At 33.6% G+C, this 20,112-nt stretch overlaps 1 protein-coding gene across 1 annotated transcript; it reads left to right on the top strand.

Annotated features, from left to right (window-relative positions):
• Positions 1–112: 112 nt before the first annotated feature.
• On the top strand, positions 113–20,095 carry LOC119640457 (vesicular glutamate transporter 1). The gene is made up of 9 exons (XM_038038522.1): positions 113–291; positions 5,341–5,868; positions 13,225–13,549; positions 17,557–17,793; positions 18,208–18,401; positions 18,468–18,927; positions 18,998–19,183; positions 19,395–19,583; positions 19,673–20,095. Exons 2-9 carry the CDS (start codon positions 5,819–5,821, stop codon positions 19,937–19,939), a joined length of 1,908 nt encoding a protein of 635 aa, XP_037894450.1. The 5' UTR covers positions 113–291; positions 5,341–5,818; the 3' UTR covers positions 19,940–20,095.
• Positions 20,096–20,112: the final 17 nt, after the last annotated feature.

The raw sequence follows: 20,112 nt of genomic DNA, 5'->3' as shown, positions 1-20,112 counted from the left end.
TGCCTTTAATAGAGCATAATTTTTGTGCAATCTCTACAGTCTTCAGACAGAGTTCTCCACGGGTCGCTGGTGCCCTTAGCTAACCAAACACCCATTAACTCTGTCTGAATAATGTCAATATTTTCATATAAATTTTTTTTTTTCTTATATTCTGTGCCATAAAATTTCTTTATAATTCTCAGATTGCTATCGGTAAAGTTAAGGGAAAAAGAACGCGAGTGCTTCGGTTAACGCTAATAAATGTGAATAAAAATTATGACCTTGGATTATATGTGACATCATCGGTAACACGTAAGCTTAAGGACATCCGATATCCTTATGATTGCATAACAATTGAAAAAACGGTGGATTAGAATAAATGAAAAACCTTGAATGTTTGAATCAGTGCCGACTTAAACGATGTATCCACCTAAAGATTAAATTGTATCAAATGATATAAGAACTAGAAAGTGCTTATAATATTGTAAAAGAAAAAAAAAATTATCCCATATATAAGCTTATGATTTCCAGGAGAGTCTGGCTACTTTTGTCTATAACGTCGATAAATAGAAGTAACTCTATGAATGCTACAATTGCGAAGTAACATAGAGACGTAAGAGATCAATTTTTATTATCCGAGCATCGTTTTCATCGTATTCATATGGAGTCACGCGTGTGTGAGTTGTGTATTCAATTTATCTCGCACGAGTTCGGGGAAATTCCGGCTTCAAATCCAAATATCCCGTGCAGGCAACGTTGGTATTAAATAACATATATACGCACATTTGCCTGATCGTTTGCCGTTGAAAGTCCTCACACTGTACTAACAACCATTTTGAGTTTCACTTTACGTTCGTTATTACACTTGCGTGGTCTACGTAACGAATAATCCAAACTCGAAGAAGAGTTTGCATAACCTTATTTATTTCGCTTCACAAATCAACTCTGGCGTAGCAATTTGGGAAAAGATTAGGTTTTTAAAATAAATGGAATGGAAATGGAATGGAATAACAAATATCGATCAAGGGATCGTACATATATGAACGCATAAAGTGTTTGCAATTATAACTAAAATTTGTCTTTCGTTTACGATTAAGTGCTAAAGGTTTAACATGCCCATACACTTACTACATTTTGGTGCAGCTGAAGGGATTTAAATTCATGGAAGGGCAGTAGACATATGTTATGCTACTTGAATGAAAATCAATCAGTTAACTGTTCTACTGTTTGGTGTTCCCAAGACAAGATGTAAGGTCTCCTTTTTGACATATTGTTCGTGACCCAGTGGTGAGGCGAACTGTTCAATGCATTCAGTCAAAGTTTACTTTAAAAAAGTTACAGATATTGTGTTGAGCTTCGAGATACGAATGCTTCTTGATGCTTTTTTATTGTCTGCAAAGCCTTATCTTGCTTCATTTTCTTGCCCTTATAAGGAAAATAAAATGGATGTAAATTGTAGAGTTTATAAGTCCCCCTCGATTGGTTGATCTTTTTTGATTTATGTCCACAGATGTCCATTGTAACCAAAAATTAAAAATATTATAGTAATTTACAATTTTCCATTTTATTGCTGCCGCTTGCTATTGATGGAGACCACGAACCCTGATTTACCTTCGCATATATCAGGGAAACATTCAACAATAAGATAAGGATACATGTTTTGTCAATCGAAACAATTGCAACGCGAGAATATGAAAATAGGATTGGGTTTTGAGGTTTGCAGGTTATTTATAATGTGAGCCCACCACTTATTTATAAATATATTAGCTCATCTCTAAGTTTACTTTTCAGAAGCTTCTCAAAATCTCTTTATTTCTTTAAAGAGCTGGTCACTTGAAAGTGTTTGGATATTTGAGAGTGTATATGAATGATCCTATAACTCGTAAATTTTTTAATTCGGCCGTCGCAAGCACATTGACGAAAACGTGGACAAATTTTTTTTTTATTTTTAGTATTGGTATTAGTTTATTCAAAAACTTTAAGTAAACTAACTTCGAAAAGAATCAATAATCAGAAAGCTTTTATATTCTAAAAGAGTGAAAGACAAAAGTTGTGGAAATGCTGGAAGGTCTCTTGCTTTTCTCGTAGCTAGGAAAAGATATTAAAAACATCATAAAGTATACACATATTAAGATTCTGAACCGATTTAGCTCTATTCCTATTTTTAATCCGCACCCAGTTTTTATAACGCTTGTAATGTAGAAAATTGAACCCATAATCTCTTACCTAATGAAACATAAAAATACACAGAATTTATCGGTAAACATGCCTGCAAAAGATAAGAACCTTTAATTTGTGACGCATAATAGGTGGTAATCGGAAACTTGACATAAGTCTATAGAAAAACTGTAGTTTAGTTATTATTACTATATACAACAGAATTCTAAGCCTAAAGTGTTAAAGCACTAGCATCTAAGTCTATTGGCTTTGTTGAGAACTCTAGCGCCATCAAGATTCGAACACACAGCCATTGAGTTCTTAGCCGAGATCCTTGGCCTAGACACCCATTTAGGCTAGAAGCTGCTATTGAACTAAAACCAGTTGGAAATATTTCTAAGCCACGTTAGAAAGGGATATCGTAAAAATGGCTTCAGTTCAAGATGATGTCTTTAAAGTATTCGCTGTATAGATTTTCTTACTTTTCCGGTCTACTCTGTTCACTTCTACTTTTGAGCAAAAGTATAGTAAACTGTAGTTTCATCTAAACCCTATGCCTATCGTCTGTTTCATCCTTTGGAAAAGGATTTTGATAGAGCAGCAGAGTTTAGCAAATGTGACGCAATAGTTTCTGAAGCTTAATACCGTGAATGGAGAGTTTATATGGCAGCCTAGATTGAAATGCTTGCAGCCTAGCAAATTTCACTTAAAGTCAATTGTCTGTCGCCTGTAACTCTATCATCATACAGTATCATACTTTCCCCAAAAAACTTGTTTTTTTGAAGACTCAAGTTCCCCTAATGGCTTCATCATTTCACTCTGCTTTTCTTTTGCCTTGTAATCTTTTTTTACAATAAATAAATCTTTGTTTTACTTTTTAAAAAACATGATCCTGATACGTTTCCTTTAAACTGACCTTTTTTACAAAACACAAAACAACAGATTAAGTTGAAATTTCGCTGCTGGTTTGTTTATTTATAATTTCGAAAAGTGAAAAAGATAATTCGACATGAATAGCAGACAGTTTTCTGAACGTTCACACAAAATATAAGTTGTCTGCTATTGGATGCAGAACGATTTCGATCGGTCGAAAGATGTTTAAGTTATATAGGGAGAATAAAACATCAATTGTCGTAGAGACTATTTAATCTAATATATGTATAAATGTAAAACAACATTTCAAGTGCTCGGTCTCTGTAAGAAGTATGAATTATGAATAAATAGCTTAGATACTTTTTTGGGGCTTTCAGGCTTTCAATTATTCACTTATTGTCTAATGTCGAGAACGTGTGCTGAAAAATCATGGTTTATTTCTTCGAAAGAGAGTATCAGTTCGCTTTTGTGACACCAAAGTGTTGTAAAATAGGACACTATAACAATTTGGTGAAGATGAAGAGCAGAACGTTAGCCCCTTTTATATAAGTTCAAGTACGCTTTGCAAACACTGCTTTGCAAACGATCAAGTGCAGTAAATATTTGTTAAGACTGTGTACATGATTTCGATTTGCAATAGTCAAATATTAATTATGTCAACTCCACAGTATGCATTGTAAAAGTTGATAGAAACACTTACCATCCATCATCCATGAAACTGGGCTTTGCTTTTGCTTTTTACTTTCCTTTTAAATGTTTCACGAGATTTTTCCAATGATACGATAGAAATATAGAAAATATCTTTTATCCCTTAATAAAACGTTATGACATGTGTGCTAGTTTAGCCGGTGTAAGATCAGAAGTACACCTTTTTTTTTCTCCAAATAAAAATCAGCGTAATTTCGAATTTTTTCAGCAATGCGAACCTCGGTGTATAATACAAGGACTGGTATTATACTTTTCATATCTATTGTATTATAACAGCAGCTCTTAGAAAATGTCTGCCAAACTCAGCTTCCATTCTTTACTACTTTCAATAATTATTACAAGTTCGAAAGCAGCTAGCAGTGGGCGTTACGTTTCTATAAAAATACATCATTTTTATGTATAAATGTTTTTTTAGATATTACAACTTTCTAGAAGAGTGTGGGTACCTTGAGAATTTGGGCATATTCAGCACCAGCTGTGTAAAAGAGGAGGATGTAAAAGTCTGCCATGCAGATGAAAAAACTCTCATATGCAAATATAGTTCAAAGATTTTAGTAGCTCTTGTATGAAAGGTAACAAAGCTCTTCTGCATAACTATTTAAAACAAAGTAAGAAACCACGGAGAACTTCGTGCGTTTTCATACATATAATATGAAGAGAAGTATTGTCACTGTTCGTATTACAGCGTCAAGTTGGACCTACGCCTGTATCGTTGCAGCACTTCCAATGGAAGAAATGTGCTAGCATATTAGAGATCATTTACTTTTTTTTTGAAAATCAGAAAATAATTTACTTTTTTTTTTGAATTGGCAAAATTATAAAGCCACTTTAGGTTGTTTTTACGGGCCAGATTTAAAGAATTATGGTAAAAAGCTAGACCAAGATGCTCGAATGTGAATAGACAACGACATTGAAGAAGCATTAAGCTTATACTTTGTAAACAGTCGGTTACTTTTGCTTTTAATTTTTCAAAAATTTTTAGTGAACCTCGGCATTGACGTTTCATCAGGTAACGTCAGAAAGATAGAAAACATTTTCACCACAGCTTAGAGATTCTTCAATGATTAGGAATAATTAAACCGATCTGGAAGCAAGGCTTTTTTAACAGGGGAATATTTATACGTTGAAACATTAGTAAGACTATGATGGTAAGACACATAGTCGTTTATCGAGATATTAAGAATAGATTGGTGAAATCCGTGATTAAAATATTATATATGTAGCCTAAGCTTTATATTTTAAGTCTTAAACTAGTTTGTGCTCGGCTGCTAGCAAATGTGGGTGAGTATAGATAATAATTAATTGCAGTGTAGATATATTTTAACGTATTTTATACTATTATACATCCCCAAATGGAAGAATGAAAAAATATTAGCAAAAATATATTTTTAGAATTTTTTTTCTTCCGCAGAATTTATATCATTATCGTTGTAATGTACAAATGGGAAAAACAAATACAAAAATTTATGAAATTAATCCGCTTATGTAGCCATATTACCATTCGTAGGGTAAATGTATTCTTCGAGTTGTTATCAGTATAAACGAGCAAAAACACTCGCAATAATTTCGCTTGTGTTATGAAAAATTCAATAATGTTACGTATGTTATGTGCTTTGATTGCAGAAAATGACTTGGGACGCTAATCATGGAAAAAAACCGCCTAAACCGCACAAGCTAACCTTCAAATAAATAAAAGAAAAACAAAAACGAAAAAGAAACAATTAAAATAAAAGTATGTTGCATACGTATCAATCAAATCGAAAACCGTAACATAAAATCGAAAAAATCTGTGTTTCAAAAAAAAAAAAAAAAAAAAAAAAGAAAAAGAAATTACTAAGAAAGTTTCCGTTTAGCAGAAAGTTAAAAGCGAATAATTTCATCCAACACTTAAGTGTGAAAATTGTAATAAATTTAAAATTTATTCTGTTAAAATAATTTATTGCAAAATAAAAACTTTACAAAATCTATCACCTGACCTACCTAGCGTGATTTTAACGCCCCCACAAAAAAAAAGAAAATTATCTCAATACGAGTTCGCACATTTTAAGAGCAAAATCAGTGAAATATCTAAAACACAGCGGCATCGATAGCATCGAACAAAATGAAAGGCTTAGAAACGTTTAAAGAGAAAGCTACGGGTGTTTTTAGCGGGTAAGTACCATTTGGACTGAGTTTATGTTTACGGTTATCTTGACATGTAGCAAATTCATGGTTATGTTCAAAAGATAAAGTTATGATGAGTTATGATAAGCAGAAATTACAAAACAAAAAAAAAAAAAAAAAAATGAAAGGAGCAAACGAGAAATTTAATTTAACGGACCAATGAGTGGTCATGGTAGTTGGTTTTATGATATATGGAACATTTTGTTTTAGGGTGAAATGGCGCAACACAAATGCTGACGAAGTTTGAAATTTTGTTTTATTTTGTAATCATCAAGTCATTTCAACGAAGGAAGAAAATATACAAATTCTCTCATATTGATTGTAACGCTTAAAAGTATGCATCATAAAAGACTCTGAAAATATATATTTTTATTTTTTGTTAATGTTAGTTAGGTTCTACGGATGAGAGATACTCACAAGAGAAACATTACACAAGGCATAGATAGCTGCGTATAGAAGGGCAAAATTGTTTAGCTTAGCAGTCCACGACATATTGATGCAAATATCGATCAGTAATTTATGTGGAAACAGATATGATCGGCAAATTGATTTTATTTGAGAGATTTCTCTCGTAACTTTTTATTGTAATTTCCAATTTTGGTAATTGGTTTTTGTACCGATTATAAGGTGTTTACGCAATATATATGGGAAAAAGAAATTCCGCGGAATATATTTGTTATTTAGAATTTCCTTCTTTCGCATACTTTTGTTATTGAATTTCAATTTACATATAGCTGCACTACGACTTCAAAATGATTTCATTTCAACCCAATGAATAGCAATTCGATTTTCATTTTCTTTCATTATTGCCATTGATCTTAATAGCTTTATTATTTTACTTAGTTACCGCACAAAAAACCAAAAAAAAAAAAGGAAGAGAAAAATTCAATAAAGGAGGCAAACCTATGCAATATATCGCGCGTTGATATAACGTTAGCAAGTCATTTCCTTACTATTGCTATGCATGTTGGACTGTTAGAACGACAGAGCACACTTGAAATTTTAATTTCGTATTCAAGACAAGCATGTTGATGATTTGCGTGTGTGTGTGTGTGTGTGCGTGTCTGTGTAGGTGTGCGTCAGCATTTCGAGAGATAAAGTGTGTTTGTGGCGGTACTTGAGTAGAACAATGATGCTACGTTAACTGCCAGTTTAGCTATAAATGAAGAAAATATTAAATATCTCAAAGAAAGAAAAATATAATAAAAGGGAGGAGAGAAGAAATCGTTAAGTAGGACAACAATAGCTCTTTTAAATGAATTTTCACACTAAAAAGTCTGAAGGATGTATTTTTCATTTTGAAAGATTTCATTTCCATTACGGATATATTCTGCTGCAATAAATTCGAATCTCATACGAGATTCTTGATAATTCTTGCAATTGTAAGAATTTTTACAGAAATTTTTATTCTTTGCTTTTAATATTATATATTGGTTATTAAAAATCCGCCCATTCCCTATGAGGGTCTCCTGGGGAAAACAATCATCACAGATCAAGACTTTTTTCCATAGCAACTTTTTCATATATGTGATGATTGATAACAAACGATTTGAAATTAAACTATAAACGTTATTGGAATCAAGTTGTCAGTTCTCCCTAAACGTGATAAACGATATTAGTTGTTTTGACTGCCACAACACTGAAAGAAATGCACGTAAGAATGCGATAAATTTTTATTTAAACGCATCGTTGGTGTCATCAAAGTCAATGCTAAAGCATTTCAGTATTGAGCTGCGTGATGATGATTCATTTGTAGAAATAGATGTACGCACTATTAATGCAACAGGATTCCTACAATGTCTGAAAAGGCGTTGCAAGTGTTTTGTGTATAAATATATTGATAAAGTAATTCATCAGTTTAATTGTACCCTACACCAATTCAGGTACAAGGGTATATTAAAGTTTTGTCAATGTATACAGTATCCGGAAGGACTTGGGATAGACCTGTTGTGATTCAGAGTCACTTGTTGAACCGATGAAAGCTTGCCTGCCTGTTTGTCCTTCTTGTACTTTTCCATCTAACCTATAGGCCGCAATTTCTGAGATATTTAATAAATTTTGGTGCATTGAGATCACTTAAGTGCTAGTCTTGCTCCACCAGTTGCAAAATTTCTTCGACTTTTTCAGTGACATAGGGCATAGGAATCTGCAAACCACCCCTAAGGTCCTTCGCTTACTCCCAATAAAGAAGCATTAGGTATCGTATTTCTTTAGATACTTCACTCATTTTCCAAACAATATAACTTTTCACACGAGCAAAGAATTGGAAAACTATCTGGGCAAAAAATGCAAGCTGGAAGGTCACCTTTTAATTAAATCAGGAATTAGATAAAGCAATAATTTACACTATTCCTTAATTAGCAGAATACTAGAGCTCTTTAATTTTGCGAGTACTTTCGATAAAGGATAATTATTAGCCAAATAAGTCACCAAAAAGGCACCAAAAAAATGATTTAATTGCATTCATGATAAACGAGATGACTACTTTGCAATTAGGTGCTGAAAAGCATTTTGCAATTGATGCGGCAGTATTCTAATTTATTAGGAATAGAGCAGCAAATTTCTGTTACTTTTTATTTATTTATTTTTTAATATGACCAATCGTCCCTCTATTCGTGTAACATGGTAACGGTCAGAAGGAAGTGAAGGAAGAGAAGGACATAGAGTATTGGTGGCTATAGTCAAGTGGGTGTGTGCCGTAATGGTAAGTGTTATGCTTTCACTGACTGAGCACTCATTATAGCTAAAACCAAAGTAAAGTCTACAGTACTTGAGATTTGAATCCGCGTACACTGGCTGTCTTTAAAAGGGCTAAGGGCGACTAAATAGACACTTTAACTATTAGATAGGAATGCAAACACTAACATAACGGATTGGATATCTATAGAAAGTCGACCCCATCTTTCGATGTAAGTGCTTTTAACAATGATGCATGGAATAATACATAGAAGATGTTATTAATGCAACGATAAAATTCGCTTATCCTCATCTTCGAATGTTGTTGAATCAAACTACAGTAATGGGAGGCAAACAATTATAAGTTAACATATTTTGTGTGTTTGTATGTGTGTGTGTGTGTGTGCATTCCATTCAAAATGACCACCGGCTCGTTTTTACAGTTTTATTGAATATCTATAAATGCGTGAAGTAAATTCGTTTTATGAGTATTTGTATACTTAATAATAATTTCCCTTTCCGCTTGTGTAAGTGTAAGAAGCACGTGTACGAAACGTGAACGGAATTCCTTCTTCAACATGAAGCTTATGCACTCGTCTACACTTTCTTCTACCTCATCAGAGTTCATCATTGTCAATGCTTGCCGCCGTAAATATGTAAAGTTGTAGTGAAAATGCCACGAGAAATATGTAAAGGGAAAGCAGATGCCTTAAAGTAAGAAATACTGCCTTCAAGAAGAAGACGACTTTCTACGCAACTGGTTTAAAGGCTTATTCGATGAAAACTATAGACTCTTTAATGATCATTACAATAAATTTTTTCTAGCTTTTACTCTTTGTAAGTGACTTAATTAATGACTAGACAGAGATATTGCGCTACAAGTTTCCCGCCAAATTTAAGTCAATTTGTGAGCAAAATTTTGATTTTATGTGAAAAACGTGAGAGCTCAACTTACTTAACTGCATTAAAATGGGAAAGTGATTGTGTTAAGAAGAAGGAAATTTTAAAAATAAAGCAAAAAACCTGTTGATTTATTAAAACATGTGCTTCTTTCACGCTTCTCGAACCTAAACCGTTTGATTTCCCGCTGGATGGCTTGAAAGTATTTGTTTTTTTTTTCAAATTTTTCTGCTTAAACGTTTGCTGTTTTTCTAACACTTTAATCCCTAAGGAATGTTTCTCTCCCTCTTCAATAACGAGAACAGCAATAACTACACATCAACAACAATAATTTTTTTATTGTCAAAACCAAAGCAATAAGGTAAATGTAAACTATATAGATACTGTTTTAAAGCATTGGAGTAAAATTCAATTTTATTAAGTGCTGCTGATATGTTTTCATTTGAAGAACATTGAAGGCTTCGTCTCGATGTTAGATATTTATGTACTTGTAAAAGACGCCAAAGGAGATTTCTCTTTCTATATATGAATGTGAGATGTGGATGTGTGATTTCACTTCTTTTTTTTTATTGATATATAATGCAAAGTATATCTTGATTGCAGAGATTTTATTTTCATTGTGATACTTTCTCTGCACTTTTCTTTCGTTTTTTCAGGTTAATGACATTAAATTGATGTATTTATTTTCTTGGTTGCATGTGTGTGTATGTGCAATGAATATTCGTGATAAGGGAATGTGGCTTTGGTGGGGTTTTTTCTTTTTCAACTCTGATGAAAGGTTAAATACAATAGAAAGGAGATAAATTACGTAAATGTATCCTTTTAAAAAAATTGACATAAAAAAATAGGTAAGAAAGAAAGGGAAGAAATTGCTTTGGATCTTATCTTGAAAATCCAAAAGGTGATATCACTCATTTTCTTTGTCATATAGAGGCTCGAGATGGGCTAAAGTGTACATCAATAATACAATTTAAAAAAAATAATTTAAAAAAACTACATATAGCAGATAGCGCGAGTTATGCTTGTTTTTATCCATGAAACGTGACATAAACTCATTTTTCGCTAAATAAAGCGATTTCATCTCAAAAACAAACAATATTTTTATCATTATTGTTCCTTAAATTATTTCTATTCACGCTGTAGCTTTTGAAAGTTTTGCGAACCTAATTGTAATCGTTGTGCTTCTTTATGTGAACTACTTCAGGATCATCTTTCTTTGCTCCTTAAAATTAACCGTAGATACGTGAGTATCGTGCTTCTTAGTTATTTTTATGTGAATGAATATCCGATAGTTTGTTAACTCAGGAAGGGATCGATCAGCATTCTTGTCCTTAAAAGCTAACAAATAAGTTAGTTATAATTGCCCATGGCCGAATGCTTTAAGCCTACTACCTTTACCTGAAAACAAACAAAAAAAAAAAAAAAATCCACAGAACAAAAGTTTGTTGCTCTAAAATTGGATGGAAAGTTTTTCAATTTTTACATCGAAGCTGGATGATCATCCATGGAACACGCGTGGAAGCTCCCACCCACCCCCTTCCGCCATTGCATTATCCACAAGGAAGCTCCAGAGACCCTGCATGTCCTTCATCAATGTCAAATTCTGAATGGATAGAGCCATATCTGTCCGTTTAAGAACCTATGCACTGGCTTCGAATTTTCCATTCATTCATTTCATATTCAATTATTGGAAGTTCTTATAGACAGGCTGCCACAATGAAAATGAGCGTCCGTTTCACTACGCAAAAATTTGTGGATTTTTCTTTACCACCCATCAATTATGAAAGAAAAAAGTTTGAAATTTTCTAAATCTATTCCATAGAGGACTCTCAAACATTAGAGGAAATTATTTTCCAAATTACTTGGGACTTGCCCTATAAAAAAGGTTTTCGATAGATATTTTTTCCTTTTACCTTCGTAACCAAAATTTATAGAACTAAACTTTATTTATACACATTGGGATTTTCGGTGAATGATATTACGGCAAATTAGAAAACTTTGCGGTCATTTAACTGTCGAACGTCCATATTGCTACCATCGCAAAATAGGAAACAAAATTTTAAAAAACTTAGTATGACGGGCGAAATTAATATACAAATCTCAAACTTGATGCAGATGCTTCACATACATTTAACTCAAGTCGTGGGAGCAAAAGATTTCTTCTAAAAACTGTATCCGAATAAAAGTATTCGAACCATGTAAACATGAAACTGGAGTTTGATGGTAAATGGCCCAGGCTGTTCTTGTGGCTATAGTCAAACAACGTCATTGGCGCCATTTACTTGTCGATATCTTAACAATGCAAGTTTCATACAACAGCATGGTGGAACGTGTCGAGTTTTGTGCCAAATAGAGAGTGTTTGCCTAAAGAGTTTTTTCCTTGACCTAACTAAAGAAACTAACAACTACAAAAGAAGGCCTTTTTTGTCTCGCATCGTTCGCATGGGGACGGAAAACGGGATTTATTAGGAGAATTCTAAGAGTAAAAACCCAGCGTACACACACTTGTCTGGAAGATGCTATTCTATGTTTAATGCTTAGTTGGTTAAACGGTGAATACCTGATACCGATTTGAACTGTTGGTTTGCTCAAAAAGCAAGCAAAATATTAACGAAGCCAAAATAAGATCAATTCCTTAGATGCCATATGTCTATTTGGGAAAAGTCGAGTTCTCCTCCTGTTCATCAAAATTTGTTTGCTTTGAATGGACACCAACTTGTTGAGCAAGACTTTATTTTCTATGAAAATGTATCTGATGCGTGGTTGGCCTCAATACGAGATTAGCTGTTTTCATGGTATCTGCAAATTGTCAGACGTATAGCTAGCGACTGTCAATACTTCGCATATATATTTCGATTTCTCTCTTGCATACCTACTACTTTGAAGACACCGGTACGATCCACTTTCTTCACATTCATTTATGCTCTGGAAAGGTGGTAAAATTGAAAGTTCACTCGTAACTTCTAGATATAATTGGGCGTTTTGCGATATTCAAATTTTTTCATTACTTTAAATGTGTGTTGTTTTTGCCAAACTTTTTAAAAGGAATTCTAATTTGATGTCATAAACAGCCAAGATAAATTTCATATCATATCTATTACTTCAAATGTGGCCGATTGGCGCCACTAACTTTAACTCACTTGGTTGCCATAAAGTCTGCACAAAAGAAATATCACTAAAAATACGACAAAAAATTCGCACACACTAAAATGGGGGAAAAAAAAGGAATAAATATTTTCGGTGACAGACTGGCTGGCCTTAAAAGTAACTTGAAAAAAAAAAAAAGAAAAGGAAGAGTAAAAGAAGAAAAACTAGACAGATGACTAAACAGTGGTTTATAAATTACGCTTTGCTTAAGTAAAGTCGAAAGAGAAAAATGATTTCACATAAATAGTAAAATAATAAGAAGATTCTCAAATAGAGACGCATAACTGTTGAGATCAACTAACAATAATAGATGACTGGTAGTAGTAAGGGATGGTTTGCATTTATGTGTGTGTGTGTGTGTGTGTGTGTGTGTGTGTGTGTGTGTGTGTGTAGTGAAGAAAAATTATTGAGAAATAAGTTTTATTTTCCTGGCTTATAACGTATAAGGATTTTATCATATATTTATAGCAAATAAGGCATTACTATGTTATCAAAGTTGTTATGGGTAACTGATTACTACGTTTTTTTTTTACGTTTGCAATTGACCAGGAAGCCCTTTAATTGATTTCCAAACAAAGTTAAGAATTTTTTTTTTTCTGTTTATTTATTCATTTTCTGTAGAATTAAACCGAAATTTGAAAATTTCGAAATCTCAAAAGGTTATCATGGCGGTTTGGGTGGCTATGAAGAAATGGCAGTGGGTGAGAAGGAAGGTGATGGCCCAGGCGGCGGTGTACGTTATGATGACGACAGACCTGATTCGCCAGCGTCATTTGATGAAATCGAACGTCCGCCTTTACGTAAAATTGACAAATATTGTAAGGCTGAGTGCCCCTGTATGTCGGCACGTTACACTATAGCCACGATGGCTTGCGTCGGTTTTATGATTGCTTTCGGTATGCGCTGTAATATGTCGGCGGCTAAACTGAAGGGTGAACATAATGGTGTAAGTACAAATGCAACATATATTGTTAAGTTAATTAAGATGATTTTCAGTTTTGAAAATCAACAATTAAATCTGGCTTAAGTTACATTTACGTCTCTCCTCTCTAGCATGTTGCTGTCAATTAATTTTTGACATTTACATATCTGGTCATGTACACATATATACATATATATATATATATATATATATTACATGTTGAATAAGTCACGTTTTCTTTCACACATATATACGGAATGCTATGCGCACACATATCAATAACTCACATTTATTATGTTGCGAAATATTTTTGTGTTAACAATATATGAAAATTTTATTGAGTTGTGTAAGAATTTGTTATAACGTCACGCTCGTTAATAATGCCTTAAGGGAGACTCTTACAATATTTTTGTTGTTGTATTCATATATATTCACATTTTGTAAAAAGTCTCCTTGGTGTTTTGGCAACAGGATGTTTTATGCCTTTTTATTTCCTCTCTTTACCATTTTTTTAATTTTTGCTTTCGTTTCTTTTATATATCAAGGCTTTATACCATGCAACACTTGCGGCACAAGAGTATATTGAGTTTGTGCAGATATATGCAACGTATAGACAAATGTGAAAGAGGGTCACCTATTTATATTCCACTAATCGATTCAGAAAGTAATTATGTGCTTGTCTGTCCTGCTGTCCACCTGTCTGTCTGTCTTATTTTCGCGTGGCATTTTGATGAAATTTGGTTAACCGACAGTTTTTAGTCCAAGGACGAATACTATTGAAAATGACTCGGATCGAACCACTTTTTCGATCACTATCACCCTATATAAACCCTTATTTTGAAAGTATTTTAAAGTACTTAAAAGGTGGCACGCGTCCAAATATAATGTTTGTATTTGTTTAATAGTCGCATGCTATCAAGCTTGAGATAGGCCTAGTCTTAATCCATTTTTACGATGTGTTCTTATGGAAGGACCTAATCTTAAAATTTCGTTGCATGAAAAAATTTTTTGATTTTTCATATTGTCCAGCAACAATCAGTGAAAAATTGTATTTTGCTTTTGGAACTTTGGACGAGGGAAACTATTTTGCCAATCCTCTGCCTTATAAAAGTTTTTGCAAAAAATAAGCCTTTGCAGGATGAAAGGTTCTAGTTTACAAGTATTTTATAATAGAAAAAAAGTTATTTGGTTCACGTCTTTGGGCGACCCGATGCGTCCAAAAGTTTGGGCTGCTTTTTGGACAGCTTCATGAAAGGTAAGCCTTTATTTGGCAACAACGCATCATTTTTGATATTTTATGGCGAAGACAAGTAGTAAAGTGTAATCGGTGAAGTCATGTACCGTATTTAGTAATAGGTTTTGCCGGATTACAAGGTATCAACTTTCTTCATTTTTCAATGAATTTTATTGTAAACAATTTAGCTTTGTTCTCTTCTTTTAAAACATTTATTTTTTGCGTGTGCGACCTCATTTATGGATATATGTGAGCTTCTATATAATGGTTTTTGCTGCTGTTATTAATGGATACATTAAATATACTTTAGAGTTGTTTTTCTTTATCGATATCAAAGATTGACTGTTTACAAGGTTCCGACTGGAGATACGGGGTTAATCGATTTGAAAATATGTTATTTTGAAATAGTTTTGCATAGAGAGGAAAAGTATATAAAAGCTTTCGTTACATATTTCGCGTATTGCATATAACTTCAGGAAATATCTCTGCTCTTATTGTTGCCTTACCATTGTTAGTATTCATCAAACGACAAACGACATGTATACCAAGTTTGAGGGCCTTATCTTTTTAGGATCCCATAAAAGAATTGCAGGCAGATGATCGCATTGACACTCTCAGACGTTTACTTAATGCGGTCTCTGATACCTATTTAAAAATATTGAATAAAAGGTCATGACCATGAAATTGAAGTTTCTTAGGCTATAGATTTCTTAGATGAATCGTTAAACTATGCAAAGGAGAACAGAATTCATGTTAGCCGTCCCTGATGTTCCGCTAAACATAATTTGGGATTCACTTGCTGTGAAATAAACAGATTCATTCTAGGATACTTTTTGCTCATCTGTGATATAAGGAAATCTTTCAATGTTCATAAGAATTTCAATACTCTGACGTACGATAGGATGGAAGCAACGAAGTAGTTGTCTCTCATTCATTTTCACCCTGGCCGCCTGAGTTCAAGCTAAATGTAAAAATGTAATAGTTAAACAATTATAAAAAATAATAACGATTTGCAATTAAGAGAACGCTTAGCCTAAAATTATACAAAATTCTTTGATAACAAAGTAAGGGACATTATATGATTTAACTATGTCACGGAATGACGTTATATACATTAACAACAAATTTACTATTTCTATTGAAGACTTACTATTCTATTGACAACTTACTATTTGTATTGAATTCGATGTCCATTAAAAGTTTAGTTAATGATCGCTTGCAATTCGTATAATTTCAAAAATATAATTTTAAAAATATTTTTCAATTCATATTTTTTGGTCTTCCTTTGCTGGCGATTCTTTCTCTAATAAGTAAAAACACAACTTTCTCTAATAACTAATGATAAGTTCAATTGGAAAATTGTTCGACTAAGTAATCGCAGGCTTTTTTACTATCGATTAGTATTAACATCATCGCGTCTAACTTGTATACTTTAAATAAAATGTCAGCATTTTTTTCTAATTTTTAATTATGCGGCTCGCGTATTTTTAACTAAAAAACTAAATTTTTATATTCTCTAGTCTTGAGAGTTTGTAGCTGATTTTTTTTATTTTGTTAGAACTTGTCGTAGCTTGGAAGTGACGAGCAAAAGACATGGAAAGTAAAAATGTTCCCAGTTTTAGTTGCAATGTAGGCATGTTCTATGACTGGCTTGACCCATCTTCAAATTCTACTGTAAATTTGTAGGCGACATCTTTGTTTTTGTGAGCGGGAGAAAGTTTACCGCAAATACTATACAGATATATATAGCATCGCTCACAGCCTGCAAGACGTTCTAAATTTTCTCTTAAATTTAAAGCCGATAGCTTCATTTTAGTGGCGACAAGAATGTATACAAAAGAATTATCATGGACGGACAGATGTATCAATTCAGGATTTGAGGTTAATAAAAAAAAATAAATACCTTATCGAGTCTCTGGAGCTTACTTCTATGCGTTTTGATAAAATGCTTCAGCCTTGTAAATGTGTGACATCAAGAGAAGTAGGATGTACGCTAATTCTGGTTTTGCTAAGGCATGATAAGATTTCATATTTAACGAGGTGAGCTTTAAAATGGGATGGTATGGTGCGTTAATAATGCATTAAGGGCCGCTTTAAACTATGGTCCTTGTGGCATGTCTATTCGAAGCTGATGTGTCCCCTAGTAGAATGCCGTAAATGCTCACATTTTAGAATTCTATATTCGTGCAAACCCATACTGCATAGATAAGAGTATGAGTTTCTAACTGAAATGTAACGTGCAGTGTGTATGCATTTACTTTCAAAGTACAAGATGTCTTATAAAATTACAAGGAACTACCATTTAGTTCTGTAAGATGATGTGACGCTTTTATAAGGTAAAGTTGAGCCGACTTAGACGGCTTCGTAAATCATTTCTAAATAGTGGCTATAGCACGAGCTTGTCGCCTACATAGTAATTTGCGATAGTCAGCTGTCGTAGCTGTACAATCGCTCATTTCATCAGATTCTTCACTATAGAAGAATTTCCTTCGCAGAAAATCGATGGCATATGAATTTTGTTTACTTACTATGCTATAAAAGCATATGAAATACTATTAAATGTATTTGAGATGCGTACGTTATTATATAGTGAACAGGAAATACAAAGCATATCCGTTTAGTTAACATAACAATCAGTTCGCATGAATGAGAAAAATTCACATGCATTGTATTCATACATCTATTATTCAGCTTAATGCAAGTAAAAGCCAGGCAGGCATTAAATTTGAAAAATTCTATTCATTCATATCTCGCACAAAAAATTGTTTTTTCAATTTCATGTTATATATCTTTGTAGACGGTATTCATGAACTGGACAGTGGCTGTTGAAAGTCATGTGGATTCATCATTTTTTTGGGGCTACTTGGTGACGCAAATACCCGGTGGTTTTATTGCCTCGAAATTTCCAGCTAATAAAATCTTTGGCTTATCCATAGCCAGCTCGGCTACGTTGCATTTATTTGTACCGTTCGCGATGACTTTAGCGCATGGTCATGTGGTGATATGTGTGCGAATATTGCAGGGATTATTTGAGGTAAGTAGCGATATATATCTTTGTATATATATATAAGTGAATTGTATTAACAAACTTACATTCGATTTGAGTTAAGCAGATCAAAGTATTACTTTTAAAAAGTTTCAATTCGACACATCATGCGTATCATACGCTTCTCTTGAATTGTTATTTGATGAAGATGAAGAGGGTTGAAGTCTTCTTTTTCTTTATATCCGAAGTAGAAAAAGAAAAATACTCTTACGTATGTTGTTGAAAGATTGAGAAAATGGAAGGAGATGAATTTTTTTAATATTTTTTTGTTTGGTTTTTTTTTTTTTTTTTTGAAAGAAAAACATGATGTAATCTGTGCTTTTGTTTGCGCTGACAAAGAAAAGAAAAATAATTTATATAAAATAAAGTTTTGTTTTCTTCGCATAAATTCACATAAATCAGGGTGTCACGTATCCCGCCTGTCATGGTATTTGGCGCTTTTGGGCCCCACCAATGGAGCGTTCTCGTTTAGCTACGCTAGCATTTAGCGGTTCTTATGCTGGAGTGGTGGTGGGTTTACCTCTATCGGGACTGCTTGCCGACACTATAGGCTATCAGGCTCCATTTTATGCTTACGGAGTATTTGGGATAATATGGTAAGTATTTTAATTTTTCATAGTTTACGGAATCATATTTTTCTGTCTCTCTCTCGCTTTGCTCAGGTATATGTTCTGGTTGTGGCTTTGTTTTGAAAGTCCTCGTAAGCATCCTGCCATTAGTTTACCTGAACTTAAATACATCGAAAAGTCATTGGGTGAAACTTCAGCTCAACCTACTATGCCATCTTTAAAGACCACGCCTTGGAATGAAATGATGCGCTCTATGCCAGTTTACGCGATTATTGTGGCGAATTTTTGTCGCTCTTGGAATTTTTATCTATTAGTTTTATTTCAATCTTCATTTCTTAAGCATAAATTTGGTTTTAAAGTTGAGGAAGCCGGATTTATAGGTTCACTACCTCATCTAATTATGACTACTATTGTGCCATTCGGTGGAATGCTGGCCGATCATTTACGAAAGAATGGCATAATGTCTACTACAAATGTGCGTAAACTATTTAATTGCGGTGGTTTTGGAATGGAAGGTGTATTTTTTCTATTTGTAGCTCATTCTAATACAGCGGTAAGTAATTTCCTGAGTAATTTATTAATAATAAAAAATGTATTTTGTGAATTTGATTTTTTGAATAAAGACTGGTGCCATGTTTGCTTTGACTTGTGGTGTGGCTTTCTCAGGTTTTGCTATATCCGGTTATAATGTCAACCATTTGGATATTGCTCCTCGCTACGCCAGCATATTAATGGGTCTATCGAATGGCATCGGTACTCTGGCTGGTATTATTGTACCTTATGCATTGGATGGCCTTATTCAGAAAAATGTAAGTATTTTAACGAATAAGCCTTTCAAGCGTTATTAACGAATGCTTTGAACGACACACGTTGCTATTTAAACTGATCGGCAATCTCCACCTCTACTCTATTTGGGAGTATCCTAACCGCACTTTAGCTCTCGTAGTGAAGAAATACATTTTGAAGAACTCGTTGAAATTGTCAAAGATTTTTTTTTTGTTTCTTTTTTTATGATTCTAGCCTACAGGTTGTTGGACAACCGTTTTCACATTGGCCGCCTGTGTTCATTTATTCGGTTGTACATTCTACGGAATCTTCGCGTCGGGCGAATTGCAGCCTTGGGCTGAACCACCACCTGAAGAGAAACAAGTTTGGTCACCACCCATGGCTGCTCTTACTGACGATCAGCCCGCAGCTGAAACATCATTCGTAAGTTATTTGCGTTTATTAAAATCTTTGCAAACTAATTTTTATAAACATTTTTAACGAAATATGTTTTCTTATAATTTTCGATACAGTACACTGAACAAAGTCAAATGCAACAAGCAAATACCATTAATTATGGCGCGACAGGACACGTGGCCAATAATCCATTTGCAATGGCTGGCGGCCTAAACACAACGATTGCTGAAGAAAGCGTGCAACCTGACACGACACTGACAGATAACTACAGTACATACGATTATACACAGAGCGCACCATCAACGCTACCGCAACCTCAACAACAAATGGGGCAAATGCCCTCCTATGAACAACAGTACCCTCAACCCTATCAGCAGCAATAAAATTAAGGTAAAATTTTAGAGAAAGAAAACAAAAAAGAAAAAAAAGAACTAAAGAAACAATCAAACCATTCGTAGAGAACCGAAAGAAAGAAATGGAAACAGAGCAATCAAAGTTGTACATATATCCAAGGTGCAACTTTCAAAAACAAAAAAAAACTATATATATATATATA

The sequence above is a fragment of the Glossina fuscipes genome, unplaced genomic scaffold (genome assembly GCF_014805625.2).
Source record: "Glossina fuscipes isolate IAEA_lab_2018 unplaced genomic scaffold, Yale_Gfus_2 121, whole genome shotgun sequence".
In the NCBI taxonomy this organism is placed as follows: Eukaryota; Metazoa; Arthropoda; class Insecta; order Diptera; family Glossinidae; genus Glossina; species Glossina fuscipes.
The sequence above is the reverse complement of the archived record's forward strand: the minus strand, read 5'-3'. Positions and strand labels throughout refer to the sequence as shown.

Coding starts and splice junctions, on each gene's coding strand:
- LOC119640457 (XM_038038522.1), top strand. CDS start 5,819: ATGAAAGGCTTAGAAACGTTTAAAGAGAAAGCTACGGGTGTTTTTAGC. Junction 5,869..13,224: donor GCTACGGGTGTTTTTAGCGG/GTAAGTACCATT, acceptor CATTTTCTGTAG/AATTAAACCGAAATTTGAAA. Junction 13,550..17,556: donor TGAAGGGTGAACATAATGGT/GTAAGTACAAAT, acceptor ATATCTTTGTAG/ACGGTATTCATGAACTGGAC.